This window comes from Tetrao urogallus, assembly GCF_951394365.1.
Source record: "Tetrao urogallus genome assembly, chromosome: 1".
Classification (NCBI taxonomy): Eukaryota; Metazoa; Chordata; class Aves; order Galliformes; family Phasianidae; genus Tetrao; species Tetrao urogallus.
In genome coordinates, this window is record NC_136813.1 from 183846163 (window position 1) to 183868141 (window position 21979).

Sequence of the window (21979 nt, forward strand, 5' to 3'; positions counted from 1 at the left end):
GTTAGAATTCCAAATTTTCATGAAATAAAGAACTAAAGCTCTTTCCCTGCTCTTTAACCTGCTATTACAGTGATATTTACAAGGATTCTTTTGTTCTGCTAGCAAAAGTAAGAAATCAAAACCAAGAACAGAACAAACCTTGTAAGAAATATATTTCTGATTTCCTTCCTGGTTGATGTTATGCAATATCTTGGCTTGTTAGGGATGCATAAATGCAGGTACTGTTTAGAGACGGACACTGTCCTGTAAATGCACAAGGCAAAGCAAATGCCTGCATCTTTATGGCCCTCATGCAGTTAGGGTTCAGGAATAAGCATAACTATTTCTAGATCGTCCATTTGTTTTCAATTTTACTGACTTTTCTCCTTCAAACAGAATGATATGCAGTCTTTTAAAACATATTCTTAGAACTACAGAATCAAATTTGAAGAACAATTTTTAAATCACAGATTAGTCCAAAACACTTAGGAAAGTCACAGAACAAAAGGGAAAGTACCAGAAATCTTACAGCTGAGTGTGCAATAATAAAAATACCAATAACAATCTCATATTTCCTCTTTCATAGACATACTGAGAAGCTGAACACTCAGAGGATAAATTAGTATTAATGTTTTCAAATGTTAAAAAATATTCCCTTAATTGCTTGTAAAACCACCTGCTTTAATTTGAACAATTTCTTGCATCTCGTTCCATAAAGCTGTGCAGAAACACTAAAATTCACCCTAATACCTTTAGGATAATTAAAATTTAAATCCAGTCCAATAAATCCTATGATAAATAATCCGTCTAGTTTTACTTTAATCCCTTACATAGTCTGACATCCAGTTTAAGTCACAATTAGACTCTTAAGAAAAGAAAGCTAATACAAAAATATTTCTGCTTCTGAATGGAATAACATTAGGGAATAAAAGTCTGCAAATGTAGAAAGGAAGAAAGAATGGTAATTATTACAATGTTTTATTACAGCTTTGTAATTCTCTGCACGTAAAATGGCACACGTAAAATAAGGAGATTGCCAGCTAATATATATGTATATATTTCTTCAGTATCTATGAGCAAGAATATTGATCTACCTCTTCTATTTAGAGCAAATATGGCCTTGAACAAAATAGTAAGGTATTACAACTTACTATGTCTGAAAAATGGATGTAAGAAATGGATTGAAAAGCATATGTAATTTAGGACTTGAAAACAAGATCTTAAAAAAATAATTTTTAATAAAAATTTGACAAATGTAAAATTCAACAGCAACCCAGTTTTAAAATATTTCCCCATATTACTCTTCATATTGACAAATGAGCCACAGAAATTTCACTTGCCTTAAGAACTAGTTTCTTGCAATAGTAAAATTAACATACTAATTACAATTTTTAGTCCAGATCTGCACTAAAATTTATGATAAGCCTATTTTACAAAAGGCTTTTCTGAAGATTCTACTGAGACTAGTAATTGGAATAAGAAGTTTAAGGTAAAGATTACAATAAAGATTACACAAAGAAAGATTAAAAGTGCTGCATGCTAAGTGTCATTGAATACACTTTCTTTTCAAAGGCAAGAAAGATCAATTTTATTCATCATTCATTTACAGTATATTCCTCCACTGAGATAACCAGTCCATGAATCTTCAAATGTATAATCAGTGTCCATGGGATGGACATATAGTGCCTGTTCACGTGTCAACTAAAATTATAAATAAAGTGAGTAATTTATTAATAATCTGCACGCTGGACTAAGTGTGACTAAAACATACAGCTTGGATATAAAGGAATAATTTATCAAGACTAAAATCCCACTTTAGAAAATAAAAATGTAAACATTATTTTCAATTTTGAATTTTCTCCTGAGTTAGAAGATACCATATAGAAAAGCCACTATGTTCTTCCTCACATTAACTGATGATACATTTTTGAAAGACTTTTAATGATCGAGATAAGCTTCAAAAGCTTGTACTTTGAAGATAAAAGCGTACCTAGTCAATGGAGATAAAATAAATTCTGAGAATTATGTCAAGAAGTACACAATAAATTAATTTAAAAATGCAAAATCTATTTCATTTACTTTCCTACAGATACTGGACAGAGATTGAGAGATGTTACTTTGCCAAATCATTGCATTTTTGTGGCATATGGTAGGCAAAATATATATTTACTTTAGCAAGTAAATACTTGCTAAAAATGGAAGATCATACTTCATGTTGTTACACGTTTTGAAAACTTACTGGTCACAGGAGTGTCATGACCTTGCTGGGATTCTGAACTGAGTAGCTGAGTATGACAAGAACCACAGCACATATTCTGAGTGTGGTGAGCCATGACACACATCAGTACAGGTTATGCATCAGTGAATGACATGCAAATATGTGAAATGCTGGTAAATCACAATAACAGATTGATTTAACTGGCAGCCTGTGACAATGTCTGCCTATGAAACAACCAGCAATATAGATCATACAGAAGCATTGCTATACCAGGAAATCCAAGTATCAAAGTGAAACCAATCCCCATCAGAGCTGAACCACTGCCCAGCATCCTGCATGCCTCCAGCTGGGCTGTGCCAACCCACCTTCCCTGTGACCAGGGTATGTGTCAGCTAACTCTATGCATGGAGCACAGGTGTGAAATGACTGCTCTGCCCAAGCCTACCCATCACTTGATCTACTTCAGAACAGGAGCTTCGAGGCAGCATACTGTCTTTGTTCCTTTTCTCACCATGACAATATCCAATTATATGCTGATTTTATACATGCTTGATTTTTTGAGGGCAAATGGTAATCAGCAAAGCTGAGTAAGAAGTTGGTTTATATATACATTCATGTATAGACTCATATATGCATAGTCAAGCGTACTAGATTGCATGCACAGCCTTGGTAACTGGAAAGACTGCTCCTGTCTTCAAATCTCTAGAATGGATTATATGAAGGGTTACAGACTTTAAATGAGAAGTAAAACAGAGCAAGGGGCTTTACATTAGGAAAGTCTGCTGTTTTTCTAGCAGTATGCAATCTATTTGTGTTGTTTTGGTTTTCTCTTAAATGAAAAGAAACAATTTTAGAAACACTACATGTGATTTGTTTACTTTCATCACTGTGTAATCAACAGGTAAACTGCTAGCCAGAAGGACCACATCTTACGTAATTTAGAATCCTTGGGATGGGCAGTTATTTCCACCTCTGAAGGGAAGTAAGCAGTAAAACAGCTCTTTATGACAAAAAAGGTCTACAGATATTAATAAAGCTTCAGTTCTTCACACTGAGAATTCAGAGAACCAGTGGCAAGATTCCCTCATGCAAACCTTATCAGTGTTAAGGAGTGTGGCAAGATAAGAGGCCCTTGCTCTTTAATCATCCTCGATATTTAAGAATATATTATTTTCTAATCGTGAAGCCACTTGAAAACAATGTTTAAATGATTTTAAACTCCTTCACTAAATTTTTTAAATAGTTTTTGCAGATGTTTTTTCTTATCTTTGAAATAAAAGCAAGAGGTAGAAGCAGTATAGCAAATATCACCTAATCTTCACACTGTTCTCTGGAGATCACACTACATTCTGAAGAATTTACCAAATAATTTTATTTCAATCTGAACTTAGATTCACTGAATTCAATAGAAACTCTCTGGAAAAGGTCCAGTGTGGAAATATTTCTCATGCTATGAATGTGAAGTTAATAATATCAGTATGATACTCCCAATGCATTCAAATTGTCTAAGCAACACTATCTACTTCCCTCGTAGAACAACTTATCCCTCTGACTCACTCTGGTAGGTAACAACAGGTCATAATTCAGAACAATGATTTCTCCCTCCCATTCTACCATTCAAGCTGTCCTCAGTGTTCTTACAATCTCCCCAGAGAGTAATAAAAATACTATAATTTTATGTACATGCATCTATTGCAGATGAAGAGAGCACAAAACAAAAAAGGATTTCTGTTCTGCCGTTACTGAGTTTGAAATAGCTGTTAAATATACATAAAGAGATTCAAATAGCTGCTTCATATTTTCCTACTAGTCAAAAGTAAGATGGCCATATATATCTATGCAAAGTTTTTGGCAAATATATAATTTCAAAAATTTAAAAAAGCTGCTAATTTCTTATCATAATAACCTACCCAAAGTACAAGCACCTGAGAATGTCTTCTTTTTATAAGACAAAATGCAACTGATTACAAAGAAGTTTTCCAGGTGGGAAAATGAAATAAATTTGTTAGCACCTCATTAACCTCTGTATCAAAATATCCTGTCAATTTAATTAAACCAGCAAAGTATGTTTGTTTTAATTTATTCAGCATTGATTTCTTTAATTGGTGAAAGAACATAATAAGTAAACAAAATTTGTCAAAGCTGATTGTACGTTTTATATACACTGTAAAGACTGTGACCAGCACAGTGCAGGAGCCTAGTTAAACAATTTTTTTACTAAGAGAGTGGCCAGGTACTGAAACATGCTGCTCAGAGAAGCTGTGGATACCACATCCATGGCGATGTTTAAGGCCAGGTTGGATGGGGCTTTGGGCAATCCAATCAGTACTTGATCTTGTGATTGGCAACCTTACCCGTGGCAAGGGAGTTGGAACTTAATAATCCTTGAAGTCCTTCCCAACCCAAGCCATTCTATGATTCTATGATTTATATGCATGTCTTGCCCTATCAGAACTAAATATAGCAAATATACCAGTTCTCCAACAACCACAAATCCCCCCAAAACTGCATAGGAAATTGTATATTTTAAATAAATGTGTGTACATATGTGAGTTTTCATTATATATACTGTACTTAAAATATCAATATATAAAATATTTTTCTATGTGATACTAATTTATATTTTTAACCACGTGCTAAGCACAGTGAAAGACAGTGAGCTTAAATTTGTGACTCTGCTATGGTGTTTTCACCAACCAGAGATAAAGAAATTGGTTATGAATAGTATAATGAACATTACTAAACATACGTAACATGAACCAAAAATTAACCATGCCATCAAAGCCTTAAGGCATGTGATACAACAGTGGAATAAAAAAACCGTGAGGCTGGTGTCTTGGTTTTTCGTACTGTTGACAGAAACCTCATCCAAAACCATCTGTGCACCAAGCAGAACACTAGCCAGAGTAGTTCCTAGACTCTCACTCTGGTGTTTCATCACCTCAAAGTTCATATCCTAGAATATGAGGTTAAAAATTATATTTCTCCCACTTTTTGAATGCAGACCTATTCATTTAGCCTACACTTGGACAAATCAGAAGCTGCTAAAAGTAAAGAGCACTAAGCAGAATCCAGTTAATGAAAAATGCTGGTAGATCATGACAGGATATGGAGTTTCTCAAGGGAGAAATCTTGATTTGCTTTTCTTTTCATCAGAAAATAGATAGGTAAGAGAAAATGTATAAAGAATGGACTTCACAAAGTAAAATTCAAAGTAAAATATCTTCCTTACTGAAATTATAACAAACAAAACCAAATCAACATTATCAAAAAAAAGTTTATTTCAACTCTTGTGAAATCTTTAAGTTTTAACAAAGATTTAGAGATTTAATTCTGATAAACATGATAGTCCATGGAATTTCAATTCCTATAAATGTTATGTCCTCATCTTACTTTTTCAAAAATGCTTTGAAGTGGAAGATGAAAGCATTGTGTAAGACGTTTTTACTTTTACATTCATAAATATGCCTTGAGAATATATCCAATAGCTGATATGTTTCACACACACACACACACACAATAAAGATTTCTGTTCCATTTGAATTTCTTCTCTATTTATCTTGACTCAAAATAATCACATATGGCAAGGAATGTATTACAAAAAGTCACTGGAATTAAATTCCAAGAAAAAAAAAAAAACTACCAGATAACATTCATGTCGTACAAGAATCTTATTTCAATAGAAAAAAAAAAAAAAAGGAATCATAGCTGCATAAATAGAAGTAGCTGAGGGGCTTAGGCATCTCTTTCCTTCTTTTTTTGCATATAGAAATACTAAAATAAAAAGAGACAGTAACGTTGCATTTCTGCTGGGAAAATAAACACAATATTTTTGGCTTAATATAAATTACTGTGTGATACAGGAGAAGCAAATTTTCTTATATAAATTATGAATGTCTGATGCAAACTTTGGACCACATCTTACATAGCTGACACTGACCTGTCACGTTAATGATCTTTTTTACATAAAATTTTAAAAATAATTTTATTTTCTTCCCTGTCTGCATCATTTCTTTACCCGTTTTTTTTTTTTTTTTCCCCAGTAACTTCGCATCTGTACAAAAAAAAACCACAGAGATTTAAAATATATAAAAAGATGTCATACTGCATTTAAGCCATAGAAATTGCTATTTCTTATCTTAGACAACCTGTCTGAAGATTAGGAAAAAAAATACAATTGAATCTCTCCGTTTCATTCAAAATGTGAAAAGTTCCCTTTCAAAAGATAATAAAGTTGAATGCATTTCATACCATGTCATCTTTTCAGACTGCTTTGGTTCACAGACATAACAAGTGTGTCTGGCATATTGACTTTTAATTATATTAAATGTATTCTTACTAAGATAAATCCTACCTTCTTCATTAAGATTTTACTGTAAATGATTTTACATCTCTGATGTCTCAGAAGGAAAACAACTGCTAGCAATACATACGAGGCTTAAGAAGTATCCCATGCTCACTAATTAATAAAGACAGGAGTAATAATTTAATTATTCAGCTCTGACATCTGTTTTGTGCATGTCTTGCACTAAATCACTGTAATAAAGCAAAGTTCTGTGAGTACACCGTAATTCAGAAGCAGTTCAGTAGCATGAGACAAATCAGTGGCTGTAAAATGTCATATTGTTATTTAACATAAAATGATGAGGAATTTTCTTGTTAATTACTACAAGCTAAAGGACCATATCAAAAATAATTAAAACATAATTACCTTTCTTCCTAATTACTGGATACATTACACTGGTATGCTGGATTTCATGCAGAACATCACTATGACTTAAGAGCTGTATCAATGTCTTGCAATTAGATTTCTCTTTCCACACATAATAACTGCACTAAGTTAAAAGTTATTTGTGCTTTCTTCTATGAACCACAACAGGGCTTTTTACTTGTTATCCATTTGCTACTTGTGTCACAAACTGCAAAGAAATTCGTAAGCAACCAGCTATTTAAGTGCAGCCATTTCTATTAAAAATGCAGCCATACCCTCAAAACCAGACTAGAAACAGACACAGCAGCCAACATTAGACTGCAAAATGTAATTACAGACCACTTTGACTAAAACAAAACCTTGGAAAACAAGACTGGCAGCTGCTGGCTGCCAATAGGATGGAGAGAACGCCATTCTCTCATCTGAACAATGTGTTCTCCCTTAAAAACAGTTTCAGCCCAAGGCTGCACATAAGCTCCAGACAGCACATGCAACAACTCTGATCTCCAGTGACCATTCCTGAATTAATGTTCTAGTTTTCCCCATTTCTTATAACTCTCCAAACCCTGCTCAGGTACAGTAGTTAGAACAGCCTGTGTTTTTAACAACAGAGTAGAAGTTCTAAATTTGTACACCTTCCAGTAAATTTCTAGAATATTTTAAAGACAGAAAACTGCTGTTCTAGGCCAAAAAATATTAAATTTCACACAATTTTAGCATTTTTATCAGAATCTGTGGTTAACAGATAGGCTTGAGCCCCTGTGTTTTGTATAATTCATTTTAAAATTCTTGTACTGGCAACATTTATTTGAAACTCATTTCTTTTCAAAATCAGGGTGGATAGATAGCCAAATAAAGTGAGATGTATGGAAATAGCCATGGCAAAAACAAATAAACAAGAGCAGGCACTATTACAGAATGAAAGTAGGATGAGTATTTGATGAAAAAGACAGGGGAACAGAAAGATTTCTGCATACCTATCAAAAAATGTAGAGAAGTTCTAGAATGAAGTGCTGGTGAAAGTAAATTGGGTAAAATTAAACTTAAGTGGATATAGTCTTCTTTCACTTTTTAGGCAGGGGAAAAAAAAATCACTCACAAAGCATAAAAAATGTTAAGGGCAGAATGCACCAGAGTTATATGCAGGCACAGAAAAATATCAATAGAGCCAAGCTCCTCAGTTTTATCATTCCCATGTGAAATTCTTAAGAAATGTAAAACTGAAGTTCCTCTCTTGAGAAGTCTCTCAATCTCTCAGGACTAAAGGGAGAGTCCTGCCTGCATTAATTAATCACCAGGGATTATTCCTCCAGGTTTAAAAAGAAAGATCTCTCCTGGATAAGAATAGTCACATATTCTATTTAGTTTTGAAATTTGCAAGACAGTTACAATACACAGTGATTCAGTTCAAGTATAATTTGGGGCTAACAAATGGAAAAATGAAAACAGTGTGATAGCATTTTCCATGAAGACATAAATTACAGCCAGAGTTGGCCAAGAGCTGTCAAGACCTGCTAAATCCTCACGCTCTTTCAATGCAACCTTTTTTTGTGTGTGTGTGTGTATGAATTTATGCAGTCCTGATTTGCTCGCTGACAGCAAAAGTGAATTGGGGAAAAATAAACAAATGCTTGACACAGATGACATTTCTGGCCAAATCAGGTGAAATTTTATTATTGTTTCATTGCATAATATAGAATACTGTTAACATACTGCTCATTTTGAACAGTATCTCTTCTCCACGCTATGTATAGCTCTTGCTTTGTGGCAAGCCCTCAGAAATATCTGCCATTACTTATACTCATCATCATTATTTTCAGGATGTAAAAGGGCCAAAATTTCACCTTTTGTTTAAATTCTATGAAGAATCAGAAGTACACTATGCACAGAGGGCAGAAGAATAAGAATTACCAAATCCCTTGAGGACAATGTAGCTCTTAATAATAAAAGCATTATCTATTGCTTTTAGAGTATTTTAAAATCAACTCAGAATGAAGCTAATATTAAAATTTCATTGCATTCCAACTGCAAAATACTACAGATATTTAAAAAAAAAAATCTGTTTACAACTACAGTGCAAGCCACCACTGTTCCTGGAATATCAGCTCTTGGTATATTTTAGGTATATAATGCCTGGAAAATGCTTTTTCCAAATTTTTAAATACCTCACCCTCCCAAGTACTGTTTTCTCTTTATAAAGATGAGATGTGACACTCACCTAGTATCTAAAAGGAACAAGGTAAGCTGTCAAGGCCTGCATGACCCCTCGGCCTTTGCCATTTGAAAAACAGATGGAAATAAAGAAAAACATAAATATCTGAAATATATATAAAAAAATAAAAATCCAAAGCATCTCAGAATTTCAAAAAAAGTTCTATTTCTAGCGTGAAATAATATGTTGTCATGGTTTTATGATTTTTGTTATCAGTATTCCTCATTATCATATCATGTAGTGCACTGGGAGTTAAAGAGTTAATGTTCCAGCTCTGTGGATTGTCGAACTAGTTAGAGTCTAGCTATAATGACAAGATAAACCAAGGACAAAAATACACTAACATTACTAAAGTGAAAATACTTGGCAAAGAAAAAACAAAACATACTTCTAATCAAATTCTTATGACTTTATTTTACCAATTCACCTAGGATAGTAAAGAAAGGCTAAGAATTATTTACCACAAATTTAAAATAGCTACTGAATTTGAAGGTGAAATGTAAAATTAGAAAATAATTACCTTCACCTATGTTAAAAATTCAGTGAAGGCTCTTAGGAAATATATAGAACAGCATCCTGTAGAAAGCTTTCCTTAACATAATGTACCTTTCTATTGTAAACCAAAGAGCCTGCAGGTTGTTAATAAACTGAGAAAAATAGGATATCCTGCTTTTAGTAAGATGTTTGTTCAGAAAGCACATTAAAACATCATTCAAAACAAAGGTATTAATGCAGATATTTGGTGTCTCAATAAGAAATCACACCTTTTTTCTATTCTCCAGATCTTTCCTGCCACCTTCCATCTGCATTTTTTAATTTTTTTTAATGAGTTTCTCGGTAAATAAGTAAAATGCCTTTTGAAATTCATGATTTTTTTCAGACAAAATAGAATGCTTGAAAAATTCAACAATGATTGAAGGTGTTTCATCTCATCATTCTAAGAGATCTTTTCTCTGGTCCTCTACCAGTAAATTAACCTGTTGCCCAGATGAGATCTTTGCAATAATTTGTATTTTAAAGTTACAATTCAACACTGAACATTAAGTATAATAAATGATGATAAATGACCAGATGATACAGCTGAAAAGTTCTCTCTACTATAGTTGTACAATTAAGATTGCTGCTAATACATAATCTTGATTCCGATTGTGAGGCTGCTGTTTGCCACCTTCTTTATTAAACTTTTATTGGGTTTGTAACTCCTACTGCATAGGAAAAAAAAAATAAAAGAATCAAAGCTGAAGTGTTCAAATGATTAATCATGCTAACCTAAGAGATAGTGATGGACTTTTTTGTTTGATTTTTTATTTTTATTTTTATTTTTTTCCTTTTGGGCATATGTCTAATACCCAGCTACTCTGCTTGACATTTGTAAACATAATCAGAGAACTGTTGGAAGGAACCTTTAGATATCATCTAGCTCAACCCCACTACTAAAGCAGCTTCCCCACAGTAGGTCACACAGAAAAGTGTTCAGAATAGTCTTGAATATCTCCAGAGAAGGACACTCTGCAACCTCCATAAACCAGAGTGCATCAGTGATACTCTGTGGAAACAATCTGACCTTTACAGGCAAGATGTGGGGGAAGACGGAGCACAGAATGCAAGACAAAATCGACACTCATCTTACAAAACCTACGACACAAATCTCCAGGAAGGCTTCAGGATGGGCACATCCACATATCCACAGTGAAATTATGATGAATCTCTTCTTAGCAGCCTTAGGAAAGTAATGTGAGTGTTTCAAATACTATACATTTTATACAATATCCAGTTCTGAAAAAGTGATGGTGAAAAACTCCCCAAATGCTTGCTCCTGAAAAATTTGGATCAAAAAGGTGTGAGCAGTAAGTATTAGACAAACATCAGAACAGTGCCTGAAATCATAGTTTCAGTCAATCATTCATTCCTATTTCTCTCTGCAACTCAGATTGCACATACATAGTTCTATTCCCTGAGTAGAAAGATGTCAGAGTGCAAACAATCCCTGACAGAAGAAAGGTGATTTCTTTCCATTCAGTGAGATATAGCACATTTAATTTAAATTATGCACAAATCAAAGCTATATGTCACATAAGTGAAGGTGGCACACGGCCCTTCAGAGAAGAACATATCATCTTCCCTAAGATCCTTACCATCTGCCTGTCAATTTAAATCAATCACTCTGTGTAGTTTTTTTCCGAGTCACTTGCTTTAGAAGTATGAGGCTTCATCCAAAATTAATCAAAATCAATGGAAAACTTACTTCATTGAGTCTTGGATCAGAACACTGTGTCAAGATACAGACACCTTTGACTATTTGCCCATTTTCAGCATTGTTCAAACTTTCACAGAATTATTAAGTACAGTCTGCCAGAAAAGGTTCACATGCTTGCTACCTATGGGAAATGGTTCCACGCAACCCAGATCTGCAACCAAATCTAAACAGCATCACACTGCACAAATGCACTGGACTACAAGAGGTACTAGCCAAGGGAGCTGCATCCTCTCTCCACTGTTAATAGAGAAAAACTGCTCTGTAGCTCGTCGCCTTCTCTGAGTGCCTCACATCTCTCATCAAAAGAAAAAGCGTGTCTAATAAACTGCCTTCCTAGAATGAAGCAGTACTGAAGTTGGAAAATTGATAGATTTTTTTTTTCTTTCCCCAGTTGAAGCTTTTAAGATGAAATATTTTAATCTTGTTGCCATGTCCAGAAAGTTACAGACAGTTCTGAAACCTGTGACCTACTGCTGCTCTGCTCCTGCAGGTCACTTTCTGGGTCACCTCAATGGATCAACTCCTGTTATTGGAGACTTGTTGTCTCAGTTATGCCTTTTATTTTTCATTTCTTTGGTGAGCAACTTTTCACTTCAGTTTTATGCAACCAATGTTTATTTTTTAAAAAAATCATAATCCCCAAGTGTTTTCTTTATGATCTACTGTCTCACTTTTAAGGCCAGGTCTGTACCTCATTATCACAGCAATGCTGTCTCACAAATACCAGGGTTAAGAAAATAATAATTTACACAGAAGAATATAGAATTATATTATTACTTAAAAGATAATGCAAGCTGAAATATTTTTTCTTGTAGCATTTTAATGTTATAATTAATTCCTAAAAGTCCTAAAAGAATTTCAGTTTTCGTAAAAGTAAATGGATGCTAATAGGCCATGCAAAAAGACACTCCTTGTTAAAATACAAATGAAATATCCCTTATGTTTATACATGTGTAAGAAATTAATAGTGAAGCTGAACTGGAAACAAAATTGCTTTAGTTAACCAACCATTGCAACACAATCAAATGTGGTATCAAATGTAATCGTGAAAGACCATTTGGGGAATAAAAGCAATTATTAAATAGAACATTCTCCTCCTCTCCTTCCAATTCACTTGCACAGGTTTTTTTCCATGCATCTCTACACCAGCAAAGTATTTCAACCATCATAAGTGTCAAAAGCACCATCATTTCACTCTGCAATACACAAGAAAATTCAAATTGACAAGACTGTTTCATTTACCAATACTGGGTTGTAACTCTGATTTGTAACTGCATTAATCTAAAAATGTTTAAGTAGTTTTTTATTTCTCCAGCTGTACGTACAGCTAGGGAACTGTGCAGGGCTGACGGAGCAGGAAGCAAAGAATGGCATTTCTTTGTTTGCCTGAAGCTAAGTATTTTGGATTTGCCTTCACACACTTCATAGCTATTCTCTAGAGATTTAATGCTCTTCTAATGTTAGTATTATTTTCAGGCTGTTTAAAAAAACTGCAGTTCGATATTTTAATTGAATACATGCTTAATCAGACAACAGCCCATATTACAATACAATATTAGTGCAAACTGTTCCTCGTCCTTTTACTCAGAAAATGCTCAGTATTCTTAATTAGTATTCATCATTAATATCCCTTTGAATCATTTCGTAATCACTCACTTTTTAATAAGTCAATTAGTAATCGCTAAAATTATTTTAGCATTAAATTATCAGTGTAAAACACCAAAAAACATGATCATTACTTCTGTCAGCTACCTAAAAAACAGTGGTGCATGCTCTTATATCAGTTTAGATTTTACATTTTGTGTTGTTTGTTTGTTTGTTTTGCTAGGGGCATCTCATCTAAACTCATAAATAATTTATTTATTGATAAAAATAAGGTAAATATGACCCCCTCCCCTATATCAATCTGTGCATTTAGAAAAATGTACAAGACTAACGTGACTATTTTAGCTAAAAATCAGACATTCTCTGGTCAGTAAGTCACTGGGTCACAGATTCAAGCTCAAATTCCTGTCAATCAGACTTCTATGTTCACAGATATTTTGTGTTTTTTTTTTGTTTTGTTTTGTTTTTAATAAGGATTAACAATTTATTTCAGATAAAGTCAAAATAAAATTTAAAAATTCTTAAATGTTGGTAGTTTCCTTTAAAAATAGATTTAAAACAAACAAACAAACAAAAAAAAACACTTAAATTTACTGCACTGTCTTTCTTGAAGTACTTTCAATTCAATATACTACAGCACTAGAAATAAGGAGAGACATTCTACTCTCATTGAACTACAGATAATAGGAAAACTGGATTTCAGTAGATAAGTGTTTCTATCAACATTTTAGCTTTAACTTTTTTTTTTTTTTCCTGAAAGAAAATTCTTTCCTTTAGATAATTCTGACAGCCTTCATATGAAATTATTACATGAAATTAAAAAATGGAATCAAATCTGGATCTTCAAATTTTTTTCCCTGTACTGATTAATTTAATGCTACATTTTCTGATGATAACGGACTTTTGTTAATTGTGATATTAACCTGAAAGATGCTTACACGCTTCTTTTGTTATGGTCTGTTCATCATTGTATACTTAGAGTAAGTTGTTAGAAGCAGTGATGTGGCAGTCACGATGGTCAGATCTCTTGTAGCCCTGTAGTAAGGACATCCCTCTTTGCCCTTCCTCTGTTGGATTTATTCCACTGAAATCAGCCTGTGTATAACTCTCTAGAAGGAATGTTCACAATGTTTACTTTTCAAAACTCCATAGGCTATGATTTTGCTGCAATGTAACTGTCAAGGATATCAATGATTATGAACTTACTAGAAGAAGAAAGATCCAAAGAAGACCAAAGAACTTATTTCTATAGTTACTTATGTGCAGTGTTGCTGGGAGGGTTTTCATCACCCTAAAACAATTCCTGGGAAAGGAAATAAATCTCATAGAGAATGATGCAGACTATTCATAATGACATCAAAGGTATCAGAAGAAATGCTATCAGTGAGAAATGAAGGAAGTTTTACAGTGTATCTTCCATATTACATCACAGCCATTAGGAGAATGAAACTTACAGTGAAAATTAAATTTATCAGAAAGATCTGTGTGCAAACTAATTTGAAAAGGCATTTTCTAAAAAGTAGGCCAGAAGAGATGAAAAATTACTTCTGGCAAAAATGAAGCAAATTAAATTATAAGAAGAAGCTTAATTCATTTATTTTAAATTTAATTGCATAATGTAATGTCAAGGATATTATATGGTGCACAGCTAATTTCAAAACAACTCTGGTTTGCAGTTACTTTATTATAAAACTAAATGTCTTTCTTTTCACATATATATATATGTTTTTCAGCACAGTATTTTCTTGTACCATAACATTAATATCAAAACACATTTCAAAACTACTTTGAGGTCTCTCCTTGACAGTGAATTCCAATGACACCAGAAGCTTCTGTGATGAAATTGACTTCTACTGAAGAAAAGGGTGAAAACAGAAACAAAAAGTAGAAACAGTATTGTTGATACAAAATCAGTGTGTTCTATAAGAATGAAAATGATCGGAAAGAGCATCTGACCTCCCTCACTCTGTTCTGCAGAGAGCCCACAGAACCTGTGGATTTTGCTTCCTACTCAGAACAGTTATAGATTAGCAGCAAAGGTCATTGTGGAATTTCCATTACTGCATCCCCACGTGTGACATTCTGTGTTTTACCATGTATTAGAAGCTGTGCCTATGCAGGGAGCATATGTGAAACAATTCAGAACATATCCAGATCCTTTTGCTCACAAAAAGGCACTTTCATATGAATTTGGCTTAACCTTAGGTTTTTGTCGGCGTGTTTTTGGCTTGTTTTTAAGAACTCTATGTCCAAGTGTATGAGGAACACTGGGACATAAAGGGCACACTGGAAAAGCATTGTGCACTTAACTATGTACCTCTATGATGCCAGCGGATATGCAGACAGTCTAGGTTAGCAAAATCACATAAAAGCACCCTCTGCTTTTATTCCTGAAGAAAGAGGTAACAGTGGCAAAGCTCTGACACTCTGTAGGAAACCGTAGCCTAAAATTGAAGGCTTATATCTACACAGTGCCATATAAATTTTAGTTGAATATTTATGAAGTATTAATGTTGTGCATTTTAAAATCATACACTCACATCTGAAAATCATTCAATCACATCTGAAATGATTCTAGACGATAATTTAGAATTTGACCAGTCTCTTTTGTATCAGAACATTGATGAGATGCTGTTACTAAAGTATAGAAAAAGATTCTTAAAATAAAAAGCTCCTGACTGAATAATGCAGTTGCATAAACAACATTTTTTTTCATACAAAACTTCTTCCTATCACATAAAAACATCTTGTTAAAATAATTTCTATGATTTTGTTTCAGAACTCAGAGTAGCACAAACTTCAGTAACATTAGCAATCACTCAGATACATCTCCTCTGCAATTACTCCATATGTATTAAAACAAAAATATGTCTTGTGTGTGTGTCAGAACTATGTAGTTGGGCCTGTGAAGCTCCCTCTGAATTATGAAGGGAAAAGTCCACTTCATTCTCTACAGATCCAGACTGAGGCACTGGTTACTGACATATGTATTCACAGATATTATTCCTTCTGTGGTGGATATATAAATAACATGTTTGTAAGAAGAGAATTAACATTAGAATGAGGAAAATTCTTAAGAAGTTAAAGGGAGACAAGATGAAACTTACCCCAAACTCATCCCTCCACTGATGTGATGCTTGGTACTTCTCTGCTTCTTTAGCGAGGCGCTGAAGACCAAAGAGAGGACATAGAATTTAGTTTTCCCAAATTCTTAACCATGCAAAGTCTTTCCTTATTATTTTCTTCATCATACTTTTTTTTTCTATATATAATTATATATATTCATGTTTTGAACTTAATTGAAATTGAAGCATATTTGAGTAAAGATGTACTACATAGCTTTTCAAAAATTCTATTTTGTGTATTGTTTACACACTAAGCACTGCTATCATGAATTAGGTAGCTTAACATTCCAATATTATTTAAGAATTTCTAGTTAAGTTTGAAATCCACCAATACCTTTCTAAAAATACTTTCTCCTTATGTATAATTTTAATGTACCATCCAAACAGAAGCATTTACTAGAATCTTAAAACACTATCGTGGATTTTCATAATAAATTATCTATCTTCAATTATACAAAGTACTGATATCCTCTGTGATGATTAGATACCCATAAAAGCTTGGTAATTTGAATTAAATGTAGTCTGGTCCAAAAAGCTCAACGAACATTTGCCACCGGAGAGTATCAAACATGCACCTAGAGGGCATTCTTCCAGTTTAATTTAGTTTGAAAGAAGACCAGTTTATATACGTAGCCCCACAGGAAGCAAAAGACATCAGACAATCAGATGATTCCCCTTCAAACCAATCCTCAAAAAATTATGAATTTTTTTAAAACACTTCTACATGGCTATTTTATTACAACTTTGAATAGAAAAGATGCCAAGCATAATGCTTGTTCTCCAGTTCTGTTGTAGACAGCATCCCCAGTGCCTGCAGCATTGAGGCAGGCATCCATTCTGGAAGAAAGAAATTATATGAACGCAGTTTACATGGACTCAGTTATTTCCTGATTTTTGAGTAGGTGACTTTGAAAACTATATTACTTTGCAGCTCAATAAAACTGTAAGTTTAGTTATGGTCTCTTAACAGAATAGACTTCTTGTATTCACAAGGTAATGAGGCAACAAAATTCTTTATTGTGTAAGGATGACATAGGCCCAACAATCATTTTAATATTCATATCAATTCCTAAACAAAATGAACTAGTGGTCTAAGTCACCTTTTCAGTTCAGTCAATTGTCAATTCTTGTTAATAACCAAGAGGAAAGCGACCAGAAAGTTCATGGAAGCTCAGTTGGTGGAGCTGATGCTGTCACAATCTCATCTTAGCCCCAGTACAGCAGGGCAACCACCTTGTTATCTGACTGCATGAAGACACTCCATCTCACCCATCTAACAACTAATAGTTGACAACTTTCATAAAGCAAAAATTGACACCCTTTCCTTTCCTTTCCTTTCCTTTCCTTTCCTTTCCTTTCCTTTCCTTTCCTTTCCTTTCCTTTCCTTTTCCTTTCCTTTCCTTTCCTTTCCTTTCCTTTCCTTTCCTTTCCTTTCCTTTCCTTTCCTCTCCTCTCCTCTCCTCTCCTCTCCTCTCCTCTCCTCCTCTCCTCTCCTCTCCTCTCCTCTCCTCTCCTCTCCTCTCCTCTCCTCTCCTCTCCTCTCCTCTCCTCTCCTCTCCTCTCCTCTCCTCTCCTCTCTCCTCTCCTCTCCTCTCCTCTCTCTCTCTCCTCTCCTCTCCTCTCCTCTCCTCTCCTCTCCTCTCCTCCTCTCCTCTCCTCTCCTCTCCTCTCCTCTCTCTCCTCTCCTCTCCTCTCCTCTCCTCTCTCCTCTCCTCTCCTCTCCTCTCTCTCCTCTCCTCTCTCCTCTCCTCTCCTCTCCTCTCCTCTCCTCTCCTCTCCTCTCCTCTCCTCTCCTCTCCTCTCCTCTCCTCTCCTCTCCTCTCCTCTCCTCTCCTCTCCTCTCCTCTCCTCTCCTCTCCTCTCCTCTCCTCTCCCTCTCCTCTCCTCTCCTCTCCTCTCCTCTCCTCTCCTCTCTCTCCTCTCCTCTCCTCCTCTCCTCTCCTCTCCTCTCCTCTCCTCTCCTCTCCTCTCCTCTCCTCTTCCTCTCCTCTCCTCTCCTCTCCTCTCCTCTCCTCTCCTCTCCTCTCCTCTCCTCTCCTTTCCTTTCCTTTCCTTTCCTTTCCTTTCCTTTCCTTTCCTTTCCTTTCCCTTCCCTTCCCTTTCCCTTCCCTTTCCCTTCCCTTTCCCTTCCTTTCCCTTCCTTCCCTTCCCATCCCTTTCCCTTCCCTTCCCTTCCCTTCCCTTCCCTTCCCTTCCCTTCCCTTCTCCCTTCCCTTCCCTTCCCTTCCCTTCCCTTCCCTTCCCTTCCCTTCCCTTCCCTTCCCTTCCCTTCCCTTCCCTTCCCTTCCCTTCCCTTCCCTTCCCTTCCCTTTTTTTTTTTTTTTTTTACTTGCAATCATCTTGTAAAAAAATAATTATGTGCTCTGCTACAAAAAAATAAGTGAACCTTCCTGTATGTTCTACTGTCAATTCAAATGATTTTCAGCTACCAAAGCCAATAGTATCTTATAGATACTCCCAACTAACTAGAACTACCTTCTGCGGTATCCAAACAGCACATTTACAAAAGAAAAACTGTATTATAACTCAATGCACTACACTGACACAGTCTAACTCTCCCTTGACCTCAATGGACAAATCCACTACCTCACCTATCTACAGTATTGTCATACACTAGAATAATTTTGTATGTTTCGTTTCTGTACTACATATAGCAAGTTCTGCATCCAAATTTGGTCTGTTCTATATGAGTACAAGCTGATTAAATCACGTTTCACCAGACAGCAGCAAAGCGAAACAGGTAAATAGCAGCAGCTAACTCTACCCTCTTTCTCTCCCTGCTTTTCTACCTTAATGAAAAAATAGCTATGTTCCTTGAGTCAAAGACAATATATATATATATCTTGATATCAGTTCTGTATTTTCCCTGAAACAGATCATCTTTTCCATCAACAATTCCCATAAATGCTGTATGATTAATAGTCAGCATAATGCCTGTTAGCCAGGACTAGAAGAAATCTGTAAATTGAGTGTTCACAAGAGTAAATCATTTGATATCCCAAAGTGGTGACAAATATTGTATTTTCACATTATATTCCTGCAAGAGAATGCTCCTGTAATTCTATAACCATGTGAGTTACGTATGTAAAAACAAAGATCAGTATACTGCAGTACTCTAATTACCTAGCTCATCTTCAGCAGATAACTATCAATGCTTATGTGCAGATTACCACAGGGGCACATATCATGTAATAACATCATTTTCAAAAAGGCAGGCTTGTTGTTGCTTTTTTCTTATTAAAGATAAATATTAGTTGATATGAAATTTGTGCATTTCAAAAGAACGAGTAATATCTTTAATAAGGGAAGAGTATTAGAAATAGAATTTAAAGGAGAAAAAGTCTTATGAAGCTAAGATTGTCTCAGAAGTTTTCATTTCTATGCAAGAAAAAATTCTACTACTATACATGGACTCTAATGACTGAGACATTCACCTTTCCACAAGGGGAGTGATTTGTTTCACGGAAAGAGTACGAAGTCAAGACTCCTGGGTCAAAAATGTGTAGATGGTGAAGCTAACTCAAATTACCTATGCCTTTTTCTGCAACAAAGAGACTAATTTTTCATGTATCTCAAAGCAGTCATGCCTGCTTGCTTTTAAGGTATGCAAATGTCAGGTCTTGTCTTCCCCATTTTGATGGAGGAGTCTCTGGAGAACACCAGAAGGGAAACAAAACAGCACGCTGACACCAGACATATCCCATTTATCATTCTCATTACCACAAAGGTTTAATAAAGGAACACCTTCTTCAATACCATGGCTCACTGCAGTTTCCGATACATTTCTATAGCAAATACTGAAACTTAGAGGCAAAAGATACACAGAACAGATTCTAGAACAAAATAGTATATTAGGCTTCAATCATTTCTCATTCTGTGTCTTGTATGAATGCTGTAAAGGCAACAACTGTAAAAAGTTTTCTGGCCTTGAATGAAGCTGTCTTTAATATCATACTTTTAAATAGAATTGAATTGATCAGGTTAGAAAAGACCTTCAAGATCATCAAGATAGAAAGGATTACAAACCAAACATCACTAAAAAGAGGTGAAGGAACAAAACTAAAATGCAACAATATTCTGGTTTACTTCAAGGTGTGAAAGCTCTATACAGTCTGCTGGAAAACAAGGATACTTGGATTATGTGATTTCAATAATACTCAAATCTCTGAAATAATAAACAAACTGAGAAACCATGCCCAGGAATACAGAGGTGCGAACACAAACAGTAGCATATATTCCTATGCTTATGGAGGATGCCTGGCAGAGCTGTAACATGGTGCTTATATATATGGGAAGAAAAGAGCTGACATTAGATTTAGCCAATGCAATTGATGTGATAAGTGCTTGGAAACACTGTGATTGAACAATCATTCCTAGATGAAACAGGTATTTCTATTTTATGTTTTTCCATCAGTGAAAACTTCTTACTACCTTACTATTTTCTGAATATCAGTTTTCAAAGTCCAGTATTTTTCAGAATACTTAGATTGTTAATAAGAGAACAATTATCCCTTGAAAGACAGACACTGCTCACCAATAAGTACTGCTATTTTTTAAACAAACATTGAAGGAAATCGGGAGCTACTTGCTCCTAGGGTTTCCTTAGATCTTTCAAAGATACTCATTACCTTGAAAGCAAAACAATTTATTGTGAAATATACAGAAAGATGCAAGAATTATTTACTCCGTCAGCCTGTCATCTTTCTTTTAACTTTCACAGGGATTAAAAAAGATTATCAAAAACTACTCCCAAACCCAGCTGCCTGTCAATCTCAGAAACGACCATTTTCAAAGGTCATTTCCCTAGATTACAAACATTTGCTTCTATCTCTGAAAGACAGCCTTTGATGCAATACATAGGAAGAAAGAGACCTAAAGAATCTTTATCTGATCTGAAAAGATCAACTCCCTGAGCTTATTCATCTCCCAGCCTTTACTTCTATACGTGTCATATCTTTATCTCTTCCTAGCCAGCAAAGAACTCTTTCAGGCAATAGCCTAATCACAATTATATTCAGTACAACAAATCAATCTTGTGCGCTTCTTACTCTCCTTTAAGTATTTTGTCTTGAAAATAACATTTGACTACTCCTTGATATATTAAGTTATTAGAAAACGTGTAAGCTTCAAAATATTAGACATCAATAGCCTGACAAAGCTTTCTAAAGTACTGATGCTTTCAAGATTATTTTAATAAGAGAAACGCATGCGGAGAATACACAATATCTGGCCTAAGTAGAACTATATAGAAATTTGCAATTAACTTTAAGCCCTAACTTTTAAAATATGATCCATGTTTTCAATTCTCCTCTTGTATAAATGAGGTAAAACACACAAGTAGTATCTACAACAGCAGTGTTAAACATGGTTTTCACACATGTATCTGAAACATAAATACTATTCTTCTGTAGATGATTACAAACTGCACTTCATTTATAAGACAGAAGTATGGGAGGAAAAAGTCTGTCAGACTGGGATGTAGTACGTGAAGTGCCAGTGGAAAACTAACACATTTCACTACCACTTTAATGCAGACTCATTGAGGTTTAAAGAATTATATTTTCACCTTACTTAGCTGTTACATTCTATATTAAGCCAAGTAAGAACTCTTGTGCTCTTTAACATCTTTATCAATGACATCGATGGCAGAATTGAGTGCACCCTCAGCAAGTTTCCTGATGACACCAAGCTGAGCGGTGCGGTTGACACAGTGGAAGGAAGGGATGCCATTCAGAGGGACCTCAATAGACTTGAAAGGTGGGCCTGGGTGAATCTAATGAGGTTCAACACAGCAAAGTGCAAGGTTTTGCACTTGGGCCAGAGGAATCCCAGGCATCCATACGGACTGGAAGGAGTGGTCCTTGAGAGCAGC

The 21979-nt window shown here is 34.9% G+C and overlaps 1 protein-coding gene across 5 annotated transcripts in view; it reads right to left on the reverse strand.

Annotated features, from left to right (window-relative positions):
• CACNA2D1 (calcium voltage-gated channel auxiliary subunit alpha2delta 1) overlaps positions 1-21979 on the reverse strand; it is a gene marked incomplete at both ends in the record, with an annotated part of 353068 nt that overhangs the window by 156329 nt on the left and 174760 nt on the right. For all 5 annotated transcript variants that reach the window (XM_079549445.1, XM_079549444.1, XM_079549443.1 and 2 more), the window contains one exon: positions 16090-16149. In XM_079549445.1, the coding sequence (XP_079405571.1) occupies positions 16090-16149 (60 nt within the window). The remainder of the gene's footprint in view (positions 1-16089; positions 16150-21979) is intronic.